Source organism: Camelus dromedarius, chromosome 6, assembly GCF_036321535.1.
Source record: "Camelus dromedarius isolate mCamDro1 chromosome 6, mCamDro1.pat, whole genome shotgun sequence".
NCBI classification, from domain to species: Eukaryota; Metazoa; Chordata; class Mammalia; order Artiodactyla; family Camelidae; genus Camelus; species Camelus dromedarius.
This window is the reverse complement of record NC_087441.1, coordinates 66,618,204-66,639,944: the sequence shown is the minus strand read 5'-3', so window position 1 is coordinate 66,639,944 and position 21,741 is coordinate 66,618,204. Positions and strand designations below refer to the sequence as shown.

The window sequence follows — 21,741 nt, the reverse complement described above, 5'->3', positions numbered from 1 at the left end:
AGAAATACAGGATTATCTAAAATATGCAGGATCCCTCATATATTGTTTTCTTTGGAGTTTCAACTGTAAACACTAAAGATAAAACTCTCTTAGAGGAAAGATCCTTCCAGTACTCAATATGTGAGAACCTTTAAGTGAAGGTCCAACACAGACTGCCTGAATTCCACCTTAATTTGAATGATAGAAAGTCTGATTCCACTGCAGCTGCTTTGTTCAACATTCAGCTAACTTGTAAAATTCTCTTATACAGGAGGCCCCCCAAATTAAATGTAGTCAAATTCTAACACATCATTTGAAAGCTACTATAATTTGCTACTAAATATAAAAGCAAGAAGGACTTTTAGAGACTATCAGGTAAGAGACATAAAAGGTAAGAATCTTAGAAATTTTTCTTTTCCTCCTACAACCTGGAAGGTACAATCGACCTTTCTGAAGCATCTGAAGGATGCAGTGTTAACTAAGAATCAATCCAAAGGAGTTTAATAAAATACACAGATGTTGTCTCTCTCTTTAAAAGACCAGCTGCTTATTTATACAGCTACAGTACTAGCTTCATTGCTGAAATTTTTAAGTGTTTGATATTGTGTATTTAGGAGTGACTTCAAACCTAGAGTTTAGTACCTATATTGCTAGACTCACCAAAGAAGGACGTTCAGGTTCTTCCCATTTGTTTTCATAACACATAACTGTTTGTGGGGTTATAGGATATTTCTCCAGCTCGAAGTCTTCACTGGTTTGTACTCCTTTTGTACACTGGTTTGTAAAATCACTCTGGCATGCAGCTACCATAAAAATTATAAAAGAGTTTTTCTAATTGTATTGAACAGTTCTAAGATCTATGGAATTCAACTGTTCACCCTCTAAATGAGATAATGCATGTTTCTCAGCTCTATGACTACTCACTATTACTAATTTTATTTCTAGGATTTACTGGTAATTTTGTAATTTGAGGATAATTCTGAGGGATAAATCCTATTAAACTTCTACCAAGTTTATGTTTTTAACTTTTGCAATTCAGAGAAGAAGAAAATTATATACTTTTTTTTTAAAGTAAAGATATGCAAAAAAAACCCAAAGTATTTTGGAGTGAAATGAAATGGCAGTTGATACTTGCTTTAAAATACTCTAGAAAAAAAGTAGAAAAAAAGATAAAATAAAATTAGTAAAATGTATAATCCTTAAAGTTGACACATAAAGTTTTATTATACTATAATCTCTAGTTTAGGGTATGCTTATATTTTTCATAAACGTTTAAAAGTAAATTATAATAAGAAAAATGTTTTAATTATGTAAAACACAATGTTAATGACCTCAGGGGAAAAAACTCAGAAAGGTGGAAGGATTTCTGCAAAGTACCTATGAGGAAATTTAAATTTATTTCAGTAAAGTTCTTTGCCCTCATCTTTCTTCCACTTCAAAATTAATTTATTTCGTTTTTATTAACTACAATATTTTTTCAATAATAATAGCTACTATACCATTTTTTCTTGATGTAAGTTCTTTTTCTTTCTTTGGAGAAGACTTTGGCAGACGATTAGAATATATATTTTTTATGTCCAGTTCTCTCTCCTTTTCCTGAAAACAAATCCAATACAATTAAGAATGTAGAGTCTCAGTTTGAAATAAAATAAAAATCCTCACCTCGTCAACTGGTACTTTGCTCACCAAACTGGAATATATCTAGTTTAGCTTCCCTTTGTAACTACCAGCTATAGAAAGGAATGTCCCTAGGACATTTAGGTTACGGTAGAGCAATAATTCTCCCTAAAAAGTCCAATAGGACCTGGCAGTCAAGAAAATTAGGACAAATAAAGCAAAATTCATTTTCCACCCACTCCTACCTGGCAGAGGTAGTACTGTCTTCAACTGACTTCTAGGCTTAGCCACAGAGACAGGAATTTAGTTAGCATCTCTCAAATGTGGGTTCCGAATTAATGAGGAGTTAAAAATTAGACCATTTTTGGAGTTCAAAATTTGTAGATACTGACAGGCATATGTAGAACAGATAAACAAGATTATACTGTATAGCACAGGGAGATATATACAAGATCTTGTGGTAGCTCACAGCAAAAAAAACGTGACAATGAATATACGTATGTTCATGTATAACCGAAAAATTGTGCTCTACACTGGTAATTGACACAACATTATAAAATGACTATAACTCAATAAAAAAAATTTTTAAAAAAAATTAGACCATTTTTAAAAACACAAGTGTTCTTGAGCATTTTGGGCTATGGCTTTCTCTGAGAATTTGATTAACAAAATGAAAATTCTATGCAAGATTCTATTATAACTTTTTCCCATTACATCATTCCTATTAGTGTCTCATTTTTGGTAATAGTGATTATATTAACAAATATTTTCCTTGTAAGTGCCAAAGAAAAAAATATTAGAATTTTATAAATGATAGTGTACCAAAGTCCCAACTATAAATGATAATAGTGTTTTAACATATTGAGTTTTCATTGAATATATATTATAGGGAGAAATGATGCAACTTAAAGTGCTTACCTTTAATTTGTCATACAGTCGTTGTACCTCCTTTTGAAGAATTTTATTTTCATCATGAGCCTCATATGCCCTTTTCCTTTCAGCAAGTAACTGTCGTTGGAAACTGTTAGTACTTAGCTCAAGGTTTCTCGATAGTTCCTATGATATGTGTACAAAGACACAAAAAATAGTACTTGAAAAAAAAATTCAACAATAAAACACCACACTCAGTGTCAAAATGACATTTTTCGTGGTACTGAATAAAACACACAAATCAGGTTGGGCACAGTGTTTGTAAACATCAACTGGAATATAGCTTTACCAACAATTTAGGGAGATACTTAGCGTATTATTCCTTTCTTTGTTTTCCACAATGATTTGTAGACAAATTCTTAAGCATTAAATTCTGGGGTGCTACGTGGAGAGAACAAGCCCCCTTGGCTGGCTGGAGGACCACTGGGACTGACAGAAAGGCTACAGAAGCCTGGACACTGCTTGTGAGGAGCATGTGCTCACTGGTCTGCCCCCAAGGCAGGGTGGAGAGAGGTCTGTTCCAGTAGCTACTGGGATTCTGGAGACCACATCACTCGGTGCCTCAGCTCAAGCTGAGCAAATGCTCCGGCCCCATTCACTCCATGCCACTGTGCGGTAATGGATCTGGGATGACCAGAACCAGGGAAAAGACTTGCCCTTGGGACACAGAGGCAACCCAGTGCCAGGGCAGAGCCCAGGCAGGTCTGCAGCAGCTTGTGTTAGTGCTTATTCAAGCAGTATCCAGAAGAAGGCTAGATTTTTCACAGCAGCCACTCTACTACATCTCAGTCCCCACCCCTACCCAATAAACAGAGAAACCACACATGTCCCACCTCCTCTGTGCAGCACACTGGAGCTGGGGACAGTGATCAGCTGTGAGGGAAAATGGGGTCTTGTTCCTGAGGCAGAGCAGGGAGAAGTCTGATTTAGTGGCAGTTCTGTTTTCTGCGACCACCTCACTGCATGCTCCATCCATAGCCAAACGAATACTCTGGCCCTACTCCGTCTGAGCCACATGTGGCACAGGATCTGAGACGCCCACAACCAGGGAAAAGACTTGACCATGGGCAGCATTGGAAAGGAGACACAGATGCCTACACAACAGTGCACTGGACCTCTGTACGTGAACAGGCCCCAGTTGTTTCAGCATCTTCCTCCTCTGGCGCAATAGGAAAGAGAAAACACTCTTAAAGGGTAACAGAGACAGCTCAAGCCTGACACTCAGGGCTTCTGCTTCAGCAGCTTGGGATCAGAACACCCTGACAGAGCAGTGAGAGCCACTGAACAAGAGGAAGTCCTGCCTCACACTAGGAGGGGGCGCTAGCCCCTCCATTGCCAGTCGCACCCCCTACCAAGGTAAGAACTGCCTGCACACCCTCAGGAATAATGTGACTGGTGTCCATATCAAATCCAGTCCTCCCCCAAAACACTGGGCACATGCAGTCCGCATAGGGATGCTCCCAAACAAGAACATCCCTTCAAGACCACAATAGGTAACTGTTTCACGTAGATTCGCAGAGGCAGAGAAAGTTAAGAAAAATAAATAGACAGAGGAACTACTTTCTACTGAAAGAGCAAGAGAAAACTCCTAGAATAAAGAAATAATGAAACAGAAACAACAGATAAGTAATTCAAAACGCTGGTAATAAAAAGGTTAACTGAATTAGGTAAAAGAATTCATCTAAACGCTAAACATTACAACAAGCAACTGAAAAAAAAAAAAGTAAAATGTTGGTTACCGGGGAAAAGGGCTGGGGGGATAAGATTGATGGTGTTTTAGGGTACAAACTTGTAACGAGTAGTAAATAAGCCATAGAGATCTAATACACAGCATAGTAAATGTAGACAAATAATACTGTACTATAATTATGTACTACTGATAAACATCACTAAAATGACGGTCATACTATGATATTTAAATGAATCAAAATAACACAAAGTACATCTTAAATTTATACAGTGATACATATCAAATTTATCCTATTAAAAAAGTTTTTCTTTTAAAATAACTTAAGTTGTCAAGATACTATTTCTAACTTCTGGATAAAAACAATGTCTTTTATAATTAAAACATTTTATTATAAGTGTAATAAGTGTTTATTTTAAAGTATTATAAATTCACAAAGAAGAATAGAACATTTTTTAAAATGTCCCATCACTCTGTGATAATCACTGCCAACACTTTGGTGTATATAATTTGAGGATTTTATACATTTTTTTTCAGTAAATAAATATCATAAATGGATTTTTATGTCAATAAATACACTAATACCATAAAATTTTTTAATAAAATGATATTCTACTTTGTAGATAATCATAGTTTATTTAACCACATTCTGCTGCTCAACATTAGGGTGCTTCCAATTTTTCCTATGGTGAACATCCTATTATAAATAAATTTAAGCTTATTTATCATTATCATTATAACCCTAGAAATGAAGCTTCTGGGTTGACAGACATTTGTACAATTTCAAGCCTTTTAAAAAGCATCAGCAAAATGCCCTCTGGAGAGACTGTAACTATTTACATTCTCTTCAACAGTCTAGTAGCCTTATTTTACTACATTCTTGCAACAACTGGATAGTATAATTTTTTAATCTATTGGACTAGCAAAAAAGGATATTATTATTTTAATTCGTATTTCTTGGATTATTACTGAAGTTAATTTTTATGATATTGGCCATCCATATTCTTTATAAACTGCTTTAATACGGTGTAATAGGAATTTAAAAGATAATGACAAAATACGGGAACAGTAATATTAAAAAACAAAAAGGCTAAGAATTTTCCAGAATTGAAGATATAAAAAGAGAGAGAGTGCTGGAAAAACCATCATGCTAAAGACTGGATCAGAAAAGAATCATCAATGGATGTTAAATTTTGATGAGGAATAAGACATTTACATTCCAAGTTATAAATGAGATGCAAGAAAAAACAATGAGCAAAGAAACTAATGGGAAACCTCATAAGAATGGTTAAAAAATTGATGGGTTTCAAAATAAGGTAATTAAAACAGACAACAATAATATGGAAGATGACATGAGAAGAGACTGGAGAAAGTGTTCTACTTTCCTGATTGAATTTGAAAAAAATATAGATATTAATTGCTTTAGACTTCCTTATTTCAAGTACATATATCTGAAAAATTTAAAGATAAACTCTAAAAGAATAGAATGTGCCATTTTAAAATCAGTGGAAAAGTAGAATAAAGGGTTAGAGGCAGAAAGAAAAAAAAGCAGGGAGAAAAGATAATAATTTTGTTTCTAAAGATAACCCACATAGATCTAAATACCTCAGTAATTCCAACAAATGTAAATAAGTGACTTTATTGAATGAGATATTCTTATGTTGAACTCTTTTAGAAAATAAATTTAGTCAACTACTGTATAAGCACAGAGATAAAACATTAACATAAAGAGATAAAAGTAAAAGAAAAATATATTAGGCAAAAAAAAAAATTACCAAAAAAAAAAAAAAAAGCAGTGTAGACTAAATAGGCTTTAAGACAAAAAGCATTATTAGGGTGGGACAGGAATTTTTACTTACTGATTAAAAAAAACACCAGAAAGGTAAAACAACCCTGAATATATTTAAAGTTCAATCCTGAACCTATAAATAACACAGCTTCCAAACATGCTACATTATTTGGCAAACTTTATCAAGAAAAAGAAGAGGTACATATTAACTACATTAGAAATAAAAGTGGGGCATATAACTACAGAAATGACAGAAATTTAAAAATCATAAATACTATGTAAAACCTATGCTAACAGATACAAAATCTAAGGTAAAGTGAACAATTTTCCAGAAAAATATAAATTACTAAAAGTAACTGGAAATACAAGATCTGAATCAACCTATAAATGAAGTGAATAAGTAGGAAAAAATTTAAAAAACAAAAACAAGCTCACAAATAAGCACTAGCTCCAGGTCTCAGAAGTGATAACACTAAATCTTAAGAAAGAGATATCCCTTATCATTTACAATCTGTAAAAGAAAACAGAAAGAAGGAAAGACTCTCCAAGTCATTCCTTGTGAGAACTTTTACAATCTTGTTGCCAAAACTGGGTAAGGACAGCTTGAAAAAACTAAATTATGGGCCTTTCTTATAAATGTGTATTGTTGCAAAAATCCCAGACAAATATTAGCAAAAGGTATTTAGCAATGTACAAAAATTACATCACAACTAAGTAGTACTTTTCTCAAAAAAGCAAAGCAGAATAGTAGCTTAATAATAAAAAATATATAAATGTAATTTTCCATATTAATTAAATGAAAAAAAAAACTTGACCACTTCAATAAAAGCAAAAAAAGGGCACTTGATCTTTTGATAAAATTTCATACTATCCATGATTTAAAATAAAAATCCTGACAAGCTAGTAACAGAAGGAAATTTCTTCATCTGTAATATATATTATATACACACAGAGAAAAGATCCAGGAGGATATATACTAAGGTGCTAAAACTGGTGATATCTGGGTGTAAGAATTTTAAAACTTATTTTTCACAAGTTTTTAAAAATGTACAGGTGCTACTTATATAAAATAAAAAGACAATTTCTAAAAATGTGTTTAAATGTAAAAAATCAATAAGAAGAAGGTACATTTATCAACTTCAGAACAGTTACTTCTGAGGAGGGAGAGTTGAGAAATGTTCTAGAGAAAGTGTACAAAGGAACTTTATTTAAAGTTAACACCTTAGTTTTTAAAATATGACCTAAAGCAAAATTAGCAAAACGTCAAGGAGGTAGATGAATATGTTAAACATTATTTTCTTTTCTGTATGTTCAAAATATTTCATAAGAAAAAAGTAACAGTGCTTTAAGAAATTAAAGATATTGAATAGAAAAAGAAAAAAATATAAATAGTGGTTATCTTCAGCTGGAAGGACTATGGATGTTTGCTCATTTCACTGTAAATCTAAAAAATGTCTTTAACAAACATTTTAATAATGCAAAAAATACATACTAACAAACATTTTAATAATACAAAAAATACATACTTAACTGATTTTTTCCAAAAGGAAACAGTACATAATTCTAACTCTTAAAAGAGAAGTAAAGGTTTACATAATTTAATTTTTGCATGCAAACCCAAAGGATAACTGAACTTAAACTTTCACTTATTTTTTATAAAGCAAAATATACTTAAATAACACTACTGCATTTACTAAAACAAGTCTATAAATGTCAATTGTTTTATTCATTGCTCAGTGTTACTGTAACCCAATTCTGAAGACTCAAACCCTTGTATAAACAAGGACCCTAGTTCACCTTATTGGAACAGTTTTTACAATCCTAATAGGTTGTTATTTGGCCTCGGTACAAATACCTCTGGTGGCAGAAAAGCACAATAATTCAAAGGGTACTGATTTCATTATCATCGGACAATTCCAACTATTAGGAAGCTCTTCTTTATGAAGTAGTGGAATTCAGCTTACCAGAAATATCCAGTAGGTTTGTATTGCTTTCGGGAACATCCAAAAGCATGTCTATTTCTCCTCTTCCACATGACAGCTCTTTAATACTGAAATAAGTTACATTTTCCCTTAATCTCAATCTTATCCACAGTCCCATGCTTCTGTCACTGTTTCTTATATGTCATTTTTTAGACCCTCTGATTTTCCTGCTTGCTCTCTACATGTCAGTTTGTTACCTAAAATTGGGTATCTGTTATCAGATGTGATCTGGCCAGTAAATTTAGTTATTATTACCTCTGAAAATCTGGGCACCAGCATGCTTGGTTGACAGTTTTTGCCCTTCTGTTATCTTTTAAAACAGCTATATGATTATATAGGTTCATCAACTAAAACCTTGTACTTTAAAAAATCTGAATAACTTTCAAGCCAGGTCTCCTCTTTGTGATACCCATAAAATAAATGGAAAAAAATTGAGGACTTAACAGTAAACATGATTAAATTTTGTCTTGCTTGTTTTCCACAGATTTTGAGCCTAGGGAGATCAATTTAATCTTAATCTTCTCATCCATCAAATTAGCTGTTCCTCCTATTTGTGAACCTGTCATGAATGCCAATTTATTTCACTGATATATCCATCCATTCATTCCTTTAAGAAACACTAATTCTAGCCAGACAGCATGTCAAATGTTGCATATACAAAAATCAAGTAAGACCTATTCTTATCCTTAAGAAGTCGACTCAAATTTACCGATAAACATGCTGAAAGGGACAGGGTCTAATATGGCACCTCAGAGCCCCCACCTAGAAATGTTCTCTACAAGCTGACAGCCATTTATTTACTTGCACTCTCTGGGTTCAGTTACTGATCCAACTGTAAAGCTTTCTATCATTATTTTTAGCTAGCCCACATTTCTCCAATAAATCACAACATGAAAGATTAACTGTATCTACTATATATCAAGACATACTATATCTACTAGAATCCAGTATGTAAATATAGTATACCTATAGAATATAGATGAATATAGTATATACTATAGAAGAGGGTACAGCACATAGTTTAGAATATAGATGTATATAGTATATGTATAGAGTAGAATACAGTAAATGAAGTATATTTTGATGTATGAATCTGACAACCTTATGGGGAAAAAGATGAGGATACCTCTAAGTGAGAAATATTTTCCAAAACATACTCAAAAATTTGGTAGAGAAGAAAACACAGGCAAAACATTCTCCGACATAAATCTTAGCAGTGTTCTCCTAGGGCAATCTATCAAGGCAATAGAAATAAAAGAAAAAATAAGCAAATGGGAGCTAATTAAACTTAAAAGCTTTCACATGGCAAAGGAAGCTATAAATAAAACAAAAAAACAACCTATGGAAAGGGAGAAAATATTTGCAAATGATGCAGCTGACAAGGACTTAATTTCCAGAACATATAAACAGCTCATACAACTCACTAATAAAAAAATAAATCCAATCAAAAAATGGGCAGAAGACCTAAACAAACATTTCTCCAATGAAGACAGATGAAAAAAATGTTCAGTGTTGCTAATTATCAGAGAAATGCAAATCAAAACTCACCAATCACCACACAGAATAGTTCAAGTTCAGCCTTTGTCTGGGTACCTATGAAGAACTGCTAAAATCTGAGAGATCAATGGACCAAATCAGTAATTGTGAACTTGAAAAAAAATAGAACCCTTAAAGTCCACTGAGCTCAATTTGAAAACGAATCACTAAACCATTTATATAGTCCTTTCAAACTGTAGAATACTAACATGCTGTGATGTGTTTATTTTTAAATAGTGTACTTTTCCTTCAGTGCATTTTTTAAATCCATATATTAGGTGCCTGATAAATATCAGGCACTAAGCCAGACTCATTATGAATTTTATCACCCATGGCTTATCACCACCTGCAAGGTTTTACAGACTAAAAATGTAAGTGGGCTTTGAGTTCAGATAATTTAAGTGGTAAAGACATCATAAAGCTAGCCCAGTATAGAATGAGAATTTGAACTTTGTTTATATAATGTGTGTGTATAAAATTCTAAGTTTCATTAGGAATTTAACAGCTTAAGAGGTAGCATAATTAAAATACAAGCTAAATAATTTTATGTGACCTTTAATTCTACAGCAATAATTTCTGAAAACTAAGTTGGCAAATCTGAACAATGTTTCCATATTACAGACACTCACATAAAAATGTATATGTTTTAAAATCTTCTTAAATGACATTAATCACAAGGAAGGCTAATTTAATCCTTAAAAAATAGAATAATTTACTTTATTACTCCAATAAAAACTATTATCCAGCAGTATTCTTTAGGTCCTTATAGTAACAAATAGCAAAAATGATTTTTAAATGACTTACTGATCCAGAGGATTCAACTTGCAGGAATTTTTCCATTAGTTTACTTATATATATGTATACAAAGACTTATGTTCACTGCCATGTATACTTATACTCCCCCAAATAAGAAACTAATATATACATTAATAAGGGACGAGATCAACATATTATATGTCTACACAAGGGAATAATAGATAACCTTTAAAAAGAGATGAGAGAATGACATCACCAAGGTGGTGACATAGGTCGTTCCTGACTTGGCTCCCCTTTCCAAGAAGAACAAATATGCATGAATAAGGCACCACTGAGAGAATCTTAGAACACAGGAGTGAGGCTGAAACACCTCCTGCACCACACAGACCGAGGCAGACTGCACTAAAGGGTAGAGGAACAGCTACACGCTGAGCGCACTGCTCCTTCCCCAGGCCAGTGCAGCACCACGCCTCCAGCTCCTCCGGTGGCAAAAGAGAGCCCAGGGGTGACAGCCAGGACCCCCAACACTGTGGGTCACTCTGTGGGAACCCCTACTCTGTTTCACCCCATAGGGATCCCAGGGGCATCCACAGGCTCAACCACTGGGAATCTGGTTGTGACAGAGAAGGGGGGAGGGGCTTCCAACAACTCAATTCTCAACTCTGAATCAACTAGTAAGTGTAAGGGAAGACAATGCTGAGTCAATTCTTTTGAAGATGATTTACAGTGGAGGACAGTATTATTTTTTATCGGCAAGAAACAAATACCTACTGGAGGGCAGCTCTAGGGCCAAGGGAATTTGAATACCAATTTTTTACAATAAAAACTATCAAAAGAAAAAGCAGTCTATTCACACTTCCTTTTATAGCTCTGTGATACTCAGGCTACTCAATCATTCCCCCAAATCTTCAGACATTTCTAAAAAGGGAGAGAAAGCCTAGTTAATAGTTTCATTATATTTTTCTGACAAGGTAATTCACTCTGTGCCGAATTTAATGTTAAAATAGAGTTGCATTAAAAAAAATAATTTTATTCTATTTTTTCCCTTGGTCGAGGTACTGGGGATTGAACCCAGGACCTCGTGCATGCTAAGCACACATTCTACCACTGAGCCATCCCTCCCCACCAAGAGTCGCATTTTTTAATGTATTAAAAGTACTCCAGTCTACTGGAGTACTTTTAGTAATTATGTACATGCTATTACATTTATGATCTTTTCATAAAACTTAGTTGGTAATTTCCCATTTAGTGATTAAGGATTCTTATGATAGTTAACAACCTCAAGATACTTGTTTTATGACAGACTGTTGGTCGTATCTATGACTAATCTGCAACCTCATCCTTAGATCAGGAATGCAACCCCAACTGTAAGTCTTTCTTATCGGGGGGTGGGGTGCAGAATTGGTTCCTTTATCTTCAGTCTCTATCGGAGGCCAGTCCCAGGCAATGGTGCAGTTTGGAAGTCATTAATAGAAATTGCAAATTGGAGGAACTGCTAATGAAGCTGCTAATAAAAAACCATTTATATTAAATCAGTGATTCTTGAAGAGTGGTGCAGGGACTCCTAAAGGTCCCTTGGACACTTCTGGGAGTCTGCAAGGTCAGAACAATTTTATAATATGATATTCTTTGCTATTTTCATTCATTGTCATGAGCATATGGTAGAGTTTTCCAACAGCTATATAGCATGTGATATTACATGAAACATGTCAACAGTTGGAAACTGCCTGATGCAATGAATGAACATTTTCCCTATGACTAATGCATGATATTACAAAATCATTCATGGGTAAAGCATTCACTCAAAGGAGAAGAAAGACCAATGGATTTTAATGTGACAGAACACAAAAAGTTCCTCGATATTGTTTCTGATTCCACATTGCAACATACCTTTGAGAACACCACTTACTAAGTTTTGATGTAGTATCAAAGAATATCCAGTTATCTTAAAAGGCTTTTAAATATTCCTCCATTTTCTAACTCGTACAGATAACCGTGTGAGGCTGAATATTCTTTATATTTATCAACTATAACAACATATTGCAACAGATTGAATGTAGAAGCAGCTATAAGGACCCAGCTGTCCTCTATTAAGCCTCACATTGAAGAAATTTACAAATACATAAAATGATGCCACTTGTCTCAATTAATTTTGTGTTTAGAAAATAGATATTTTTCATTAAAAGATTTTATGATAACATGTAGCGAGTTGTTTACTATTAATTTTAAATAAATTCAGAAATATTTTAAATGTTCTCAATTTTAATTTCTAATATGGTAAATATCAATAGATAGTATAAAAGGGTCCTGAGACCAAAACTTTGAGAATCACTGCATTATATAACAAAAAATGTTGTTCTGCTGTAAATGTTAACACAATTGTAACAGTCTCTTTGCAGTTTTTTTTCACAGTTGGTTGCAGTTTTATTTAAATATTAATATTAAATATATTTAAATGGGGATGCTACTTTGAAAGGCCCTATTCAATAAACTTATTGAAATAAAAGCCAAAATGAAGGTATAAAGCCAACCCTAAATGAAGAAAAATACATAGTCTAATTTAGCTGTCTGCCCCTTCATACAGAACTCAACAAGTTTAATCCTGTCAGGTAATTCTTCACCCCCACATATGGCCCAAGATGAAGCAGACCACATCGCACAAGGCTAGGGAAACACAACTTCCCCAAGTGACTGTCCCCATTCATACTTTTGGTTGTTTGTCCCCCTAACCATGTAGCCACTTCTCAACCACTGTACTCTTAAATGACTGAGGTTGTGCATTCTGTCAGTTCAATCAGCTAACAAAATAAGCCTGTACCCAACTTACAGAGGGTGCAGAGGGAAGTTTTTCACAGCTCAGCTATTTAGAGGTCACCTTGAAGAATGTTTTCTTTTCCCTCTCCTAAGAAGAAAATGTAACTCACAAGGGGAATAAGAATTGTGGCCCCAAATCCTTCCTGGAATGAGACAATCTATAAACAAACAAAGCTGCTTTTCACAAGTTCCAGCTTAAAGACAGATTCTTAAAACAAAAAGCTACACCAAACAAACAAACCAGAAAAACAAAAACAAAAACAAAACACCATACAGATAGCCACCCTGAGGAAAGAACAGCACGGAACTTAAGACAGCACTTCTAGGATTTTACCGCAATTTCAAGGGCTACTTGGGACTTTCTTAGGTTTTAGTTAATTTGCAAAATGAAACACCTCAACTGGGCTCCTACATTCCTCCCTTACCCAATGAGTGGTACTGACTACAACCTTGAAGAAAAAAGATAAACTTAGTCTTGAATGAAGTAAAATTTGAAAAAAACTGAATGAGGCATGAAAAAAAAAGCTAAATTTCACACTGAATTTAGAAACTCGATAGTAAATATTTCAAATTCTGGACTGATTACTGAGATTATGAAAGATATAATTATACACAATGGGCCAAAACTTTGGGAAGGTTTCGGAAAGGTAAGCTAAGAAGTAGAGAATAATTACCCTCAGGTGGGCTGCGAGGCGCCTCCCTTCAGAAGAGAGCTAGCATGGTGTGACAGCTGATGTGGGATCGATTTGAGAGTAGGTTCGTAATAACACGTCATATGTTGATTCTAATATAATTTCAATCACAACAGAAATGAAATTTAGACCTCCCAACCAAACTTTGAGGCTTAGAGCTAATAAACTCAACATTCCTAAAACTTGAGAGTAAACTTCTAAAACCAAGCCATTCCTTTGCATGCAATAAAACATTCATAAACCCTTATAAAAATAATTACTGCAATAAAAATAAGCTTTGAAACTTGAAAAAAAAAGTTCAAAAGTAATTTTCTCATCCAGAAAGAACTCAGACTACTTACAATTGCTCCACAGAAAATGAAATATTTAGGTAAAACTCTAACAAAACCTGTATAGATCTGTATTCTGAAAATTACAAAATAATGATGAAAGAAACCAAAAGAGATGACCTAAGTAAATGGAGAAATAAAATGTAATCAAGAATAGGAAGATTCAACATAATAAAGATGTCAGTTCTCTACAAACTGATCCATGTTTTTACTGCAATGCCTGTCAAAATCTCAGGAAGGCGCTGGCAGACAGAGACAAGCTCTTTATAAAGTTTATGTAGAAGGGCAGAGGACCGAAAGTAGCTAAAATTTTAAAAACAAAGCATAACATGAGAGAAATCATTCTACCATAATCACATATGTAAGGTTTACTATGTAGCCTATAATGAAGAGAGTGTGGTATTGGCAGAGGGACAGACACATAACATCAGTAGAACAGACTAAAGAATCCAGAAATAGACCCACAAAAATATGCCCAGCTGGTTTTTGACAAAGGTGCCAAATTGAATGGGAGAAGAATAACCTTTTCAACAAATGGCACTAGAGCAACTGAGCACTACAAGGGGGAAAAACAGAGAAATGAACCTCGACTTAAACCTCACAACTTACATAAAAATTAACTCAAAATGAATCATGGACTTAAAAGTAAAACATAAAACCATAGAACTTGTGGATAAAAATATAGCAGAAAATCTTTGGGGCTACAAGCAAAGGGTGACAGGAATAGGCAAAGAATTCTTAGACTTGAGACCAAAAAGCACAATCTATAAAACAAAAATTTGATAAACTGGACCATATCAAAATTTAAAAGCTTCCCTCTGAAAGACCCTATGAAGCGGATGAAAAGACAAGCTACAGAATGGGAGAAAAACATTTGCAAACCACATATCTGGCAAAGAACCTGTATCCAGTATATCTAAAGAACTATCAAAAATCAATTGTAAAAGCACAAACAACTCAGTTAGACATATAGGCCAAAAACATGAACAAAATGAATAGGATATTCTGTGGCAAAAAAAGCATATAAAAAGATGTTCAATGTCATTAGCCATTAGGAATAACGTAACTTAAAACCAGGAGATAGCACTATACACTTAATGGCTAAAAATTTAAAAAGCAGTAATATCAGATGCTGGCAAGGATGTGGAGAAAGTGGATCACTTATACATTGCTGGTAAAAATGTAAAATGGTACTGCTAGTCTACAAGAGAATGGCGGTTTCTTACAAAGCCAAACATGCATTTATCATATAATCAATCCACCGAGTGCACTTTCATGTGTATTATCCCAGAGAAATGAAAATTTATGTTCACACAAAAACATGAATGGTCATGGCAGCTTTATCAGTTAATACCTCAAAACTGGAAACAATGCAAGTGTCCTTCAACGGGATATACTGTAACACTCTGTTGTATAGTCATACCGTGGAGTACTACTTGGGAACAAAAAAGGAACAAACTATTGATATATGCAACAATTTAGATGGAGCTCAAGGAAAAATTGAAATCTGCCAATCTCAAAAGGTTAAATACTGTATGGTTCCATTTATATTACATTCTTAAAATGACAAAATTATAGAAATGGTGAACAGATTAGTGAATGCTGTTGGTCAGAGAGCCAGGGAAGGTAGGAAGATAGCTGTGCCTAGAAAAGTTGGTAGCACAAGAGATTCCTGTGATGGACCTGTTCTGCATCTTGACTACAGTGATGATCACATGAATCTACACATGTGATAAAATTGCATAGAACTAAATACACACACACACACGTCCATGTAAAACTGGTGAAATCTGAATACGGTTGATGGGTTGTTTCAATGTATCATTACCAATTTCCTGTTGTAACATTATATCCTAGTTACAAAGTATGTACTACTGGGGAAACTAGATGAAGGGTATATGAGATCTCTCTATATAATTTTCTTCCAACTGTGTGTAAATCTACAATTAACTCAAAATAAAGGTTTTTTTTTTTTTAATTTCTTAAATACAATAAGGAAAAAAAGTAAGAATTGAAGACACTATACAGTTAACAAGTATTTCAAAGACTTATCATTACGGATGACTGAATTTCATGCTTTTAAGTGGGCAGCCACATAATTTTCCCCTCTTCCTTCTTTCTCCTCCCTCTTGTACCAGACTTCATAACTGGCTCTAAGAGAGAACTGCAGCATATGTGTGTGTATGTGTGTGTGAATGTACCGCAATTCCATGTTCTCTCTAGTTTTATACAAACATGCACAGAGGTGTGTGGGGTTTTTTTTAACCATCCTTATTAATTAGCATTCTGTGCTCTTGGTTCCTAACTCTAAAATCTAAAATTAAAAATGTGGCACATTTTATACTTTCCTTTAAAAATAATTACAATGTCAGCTATTTGTTTATGACAATAGTTGCTCCCATCCCCTACCCCTACCCCACTACATAGGTAAGTGCCCCCTAAAAAAACGTTTTCCTATGTTTGCTCTGCACTTTGAGTCGATCACTGGGAGCCTACATAATAAGATACCCTCTGTGCATTGAAACAAGTTAACGATTGCTAATTTTTGAGACTAAGTTAGGCACTTTTTCTAGACACTGATATACATACACTCTATTTAATAAGCCACTGCCCTTAGGCATGGCACTGGTATATGGAGCATAGGATATTATACATTAAGAAGTACTATAACATACCAGGTACTAAAAACATCTAATTAATACATTGCAGAAAGCTAATTTATTTACAGTTCTGACCTTCTTTTGCTTAGAGAACTCTCACAGCAGGCATTATTTGCATACTTTTCCCCTACCTTGGCTTTCCAAACTAGTTTGTCAATTCTAAGTAATTTTAAGTCCTGACTCAGGGCTTTTATTTGATAGAAATATATATAGAGAGAATGTCAAATGTTAATGGATGTTTAATTCCGTAGATTAGCCATCTGGGAGAAATACATTATTTGATTTGAGATCTACATCTCAAGTAGCATCTAAGTTCTCTGTGTAACAGTCATGGGGTAGTACTCTTTTCCTCTCTTATTTCAAGAAAAACATATTTTTAAAAGATCTGCTGTATTCTCAGACTATTAATTCAACATTATTCTACCCACCTCTAATACCAGTTTTTATTTGGGGGAGTAGAGGCACACCCTGCCCCCAAAGATACCTTTCACAAATGTTCAAAGAAATAAAAACAGAAAGTATCGTTCATGTGGCATTTCTTATACAGTAGCCTCAAAATGTCAGTTTTATACACTATAGCTATTATAGTATTATTTTCAATTTTAGAAAAACAATCATATAATCAAATAGTATATTTCCGCCAAATGGCTAAGATTCACGGAATTAAAATTCCATTAACATGTGGCCCATTAATATATACCATCTTTTACATCTTGTTCTTAGAGATACAATCTTAAATTTTTCCTAATCTTTACTCAGAAAGATAATACTACAAAATTAGTTTTCATTTCCAAGCAATAAGAGATGCAATAAGCACTCTTAAAAGAGCACATTAAATGCCTAACGAAAAACAATACAATACAGCACAATTAGAAGCTGTAGAAATTTTACCTTAATTCTTCTTTCAGTGTCATCTAATTTTAACTCTGCTGAAATGAGTTTCTTTGCTAAATCATCCCGTTCAGGTAGGTGTCTGGCTTCAGAGATCTTTTTCAGTTTCTGTAAGGAAAATTTTGTCCTTAATAGTTCACCTTCTGTATCTTTCACCTTTTTCTCAGTTGCCCGTTCTTTCTCTTGAGATTTTCTTAAGCGTTCTTTGAGTGCTGTAATCTCATTGTTATGACGAGCAATAAGTTGTGAGATTTCATTTTCCGTATCTTCAAACTTATTCAGGGCTTTCTCCTGTCTGTACTGAAGCCTTTTCAAAGCCTTGTTTTCTTTTAGCAGCTCAGCTAACTTGACCTGGAGTTCAGTCACTTCGTTCTGCAATTCACTGATTTTTAGCAGTCTTGAAGAAAGAATCCGTTTTGTAACAAGATCGGTATCTTTCCGAAGTGGCTCCCTACTGAGGCTCTGGGAGCGAAACGCCACTCGGACTCCCTTTCTGTTTGGTGGACCCTTAGGGCTTGGTTTCCTAAGGGCTAAAAAAGAAAACAGTAATAATGTAAAGTGAAAGCTGTACAAGATGTAGTATTATTCATTCACCCTAACACAAGTGGATCCATAACACTTTTTAGTTATTTTGTTTCCTTAAAAAGTTACTTTATAACATTTCATTGAATGTCAGGTTTTATTTTAAAAAACTCTTAATGTGATGTTTTTATTAAGAAAGTTTTGAAATCTTATGAAAGTTCAAGAATGTATTCTGATCCATCAAAATAATATTCCAAATTGCTTACAGGGAATTATTTTACCATTGTTTTAAAAGACGGCAGTATCAGGTTTTACCTTTTTTAACTTTATAAATAAGATAGCAAGCCAGAATTCAAATACAGGCGTGATCAGCACTAGCATGATGCCTAAAAACATTGGACAAAACATTGTGATATTCAAGTTGTTTGTGCCATGATATTTGGGATCATTACTTGAGACGTGGAAATACATGTTTTCTTAAACCAGTTAGAAATCTTTATTTGGGGAAAATGGATGACAAAATGACAGCAAGAAGATTTGGGACTCAGATTTACCACCTGATAAATCCTTGGGCAATTCAGCTGAACCTTTCCAGGTCTATTTCCCTTATCTATCAAATGAGGATAACACTTCATTTGTTGTGAGGATTAAATGAAGTATGCACCTAAGACAGAAAGTTCTCCACAGATATTCTCTGTCAGTAATAAGAACTTAATCCCATTTACCAGTGACTGAAAATGGAAAACACTTTTCCAGTACAGATGTGATGCTAAATGCTTCCTCAGAGGCTTTCTTTTATGTGATGTTCAAATCAAGAACATCTGACATAATTTAGAATAAACAAAAAACTACATCCTAAAAAAATACAAGCACATGAAATCTTTAAAGTGTATATATTAAATCACAACATTTCATAAAAATTTGGAATGTTATTATTTTTTACTGAAAGTTCATTACACTTAGGCCTCATATATACGAGCACCTGCCCTTTAAAAGAGGCATCTGGAAGTCTGCCACAGACTCTATTGAGAATAACCAATTCTAATCTCCAAGGTGACTGCATTTTTTCAAGAAGGAAATACATTCCATAGGGGAAAAAAAAAAAAACAAAGAAAAACTAGAAAATCCAACCTTTCCCTACCCATCTCATCAGCAGCCATGGATACCCTGATTTCATTATGTAAACAAGTGAAGGATAACCAGAAATATCAATTTAACATTATAAAGTTTCATTAAAGAGATGAAAATTTTATAGAAGTTATTTTGAATGTGTACTGATTTGGGATTCCAGCTCTATAATGCTTGAATACATGAAAGGAAGTGGTAATAGAAAGACATGAGGGAAAGCCTACTTGCAACTTTGAAATTACACTATCTAATATAGTAGTCACTAGCCACATGTAGCTACTGATAAATTTGAAACATGGGTAGTCCAAACTGAGATATGCTATAACTATGAAATACATACTGGATTTCAAACACTTACTTCAAAAAAAATGCAGAATATGCCATACACTATGTTTTATATTAACTTTATTTGGAAATTATAATGCTTTGAATATGTTGGGTTAAATAAAACATATTATTAAAATTAATTCACCTGTTTCTTTTTAAATGTGGCAATATAAAATTATATGTGTGGCTTGCATTTGTGACTTGCATTTTATTTCCATTAGAGAGCACTGCTCCAATTTTAAACTAAAGCATCCATCATTTCAACATTCTTTCTTTCCCAACATACTGAGTTAACAGAGTTTTGGTATCTATTTGCAATTATAGAATATGTACTCAGCTCTTAGAGTGACAGAAACTTTATATAAAAATGACTGTATATAAAGATGAATGTTAATCATTCCAAATCTTGGCTTTTTATGCATAAAATTGCTCAGCAAACAAAATTTCATATTAATAGAAACTTAATTTAAAAAGTTAAAGCCTATGACACAACATTGTAAGATAACTATAACTCAATAAAAAATGTTAAAAATAATAATAATAATAATAAATAAATAAAGTAAGCATTAAAAAAAATTAAAGCCTAGATAGTATATGGATCAGGATAAAAACTTTTCACTAATATTTTCAACTTCAGCTTTCCACTAATATTTTATTTCAACTATTTAGCCAGACAGAACAGGCTTCCACAACTAACTTCTGATATCCTAAAAATCTCAACATTTATTTTTAGTATATTCTATTAGTATGTCTACAAAGTACACCTAACCAGAACTCAAACATATTTCTCAGCTTTCGTCTACCTTTTTCATTTTCATTTTCAAAACTATCAAAATGAACTATAGGCCCAGCAGGAGTGAGAAGATGACTGACTGTTGTGTGTATCATTCTTCATCTCCCTCTTAAGTCACCACCAAAAAGAGCGTGGCCAAATACTGCCTTTTTTCTTCCTTCAGGTGTTAAAATTACAGTATGACTCGTTTAAAAAAACATGTAGCAAAGATAAACTATGCATCTACTGAAAACTCAGTATGTTTATATTACTGGTAAAACAAAAAATAGAGTAAGTATGTAACCTGTAACATACAAACTTGCATAACCTAAATTATTAAATTTTATTACACATATAACTTCTAATAGAGCACTAATTTTATTTTTAAAATAATAAAATATGCTGAAAATTTAAAAGAAGGCAGAATCTGTTATCAAACATGAAATTCCACAAATTGAAGTGCTCAAAATGTTTTTAAAATCACATGTGTTCTTTACTTAGTTTAGTCTACGCTAATGATCACAACTTAAGCCAAAGGAAATTAACTTAGTGTTTAAGGAAAGTTATCGATTTGGTCCTGTTGCTTGATCTAAGATGGACAAATTACCACAAATTTCAATGAAAAAGACAATACAAAGCAGAAAACAGTACAAGTGAGGTTGCAGACAGGAAATGAAATTTTCCTGGGTGATGCTAGAACTATTTCTCATCCTTTTCTCAATTATCTTCTTAAATAAGATAAGACGTTAAGAAGTTCTGACTACTTAATTAGGTAGCCTCCTAAACTGTTTCTGGGTAAGGAATGAAAAATTAAAGTATTCCTACCAATAATTCCCTAGGTATGTAAATGATTTATTGGGAATAAACAGTCATTTTCTAAGGTTCAACCCTAAGGTCCATTTATTCTTAATTATACAGCAAAAGTTTAATATCAGATCATGTGCTCAAACACAAAATCAAAACAAGAAGACTGCACCGAAACAGATTTAGAGGAAGAGATGAAGAAATCTGCATCATCATACTTGCAAAAAAAGAAGGAAAAAGAAAAAGCACCAAATTGTTAAAAGTATCAACATCCCTGGGAAGCTAGATCAGGGGTCCATGAAAGGGCTGCTTTCAAAAGAATATACCTTCTTTGCGGATTTTTTAAAAAAGCAAATATTTTGCTTTTCAGAGTTAAAAAAATCATAAAAGCAAATTTAATTATACCTCTGCTTAAATCTTTTCAATAGCTAATGATTCCCCCACAGAAACAGCCAATATATTAACATGGGATTCCAGGTGTTTCATGACCTTTTCAGCTCCCAGTTTTACCACTCCCTGCCTTGCA

At 33.6% G+C, this 21,741-nt stretch overlaps 1 protein-coding gene across 2 annotated transcripts in view; it reads right to left on the bottom strand.

The window, feature by feature from the left end:
• LCA5 (lebercilin LCA5) overlaps window positions 1–21,741 on the bottom strand; it is a 42,232-nt gene that overhangs the window by 6,412 nt on the left and 14,079 nt on the right. For both annotated transcript variants that reach the window (XM_010997853.3, XM_064486927.1), the window contains 4 exons: window positions 17,663–18,192; window positions 2,515–2,652; window positions 1,479–1,575; window positions 640–782 (listed from right to left, as the gene is read on the bottom strand). In XM_010997853.3, coding sequence (XP_010996155.3) covers window positions 640–782; window positions 1,479–1,575; window positions 2,515–2,652; window positions 17,663–18,192 — 908 coding nt within the window. The remainder of the gene's footprint in view (window positions 1–639; window positions 783–1,478; window positions 1,576–2,514; window positions 2,653–17,662; window positions 18,193–21,741) is intronic.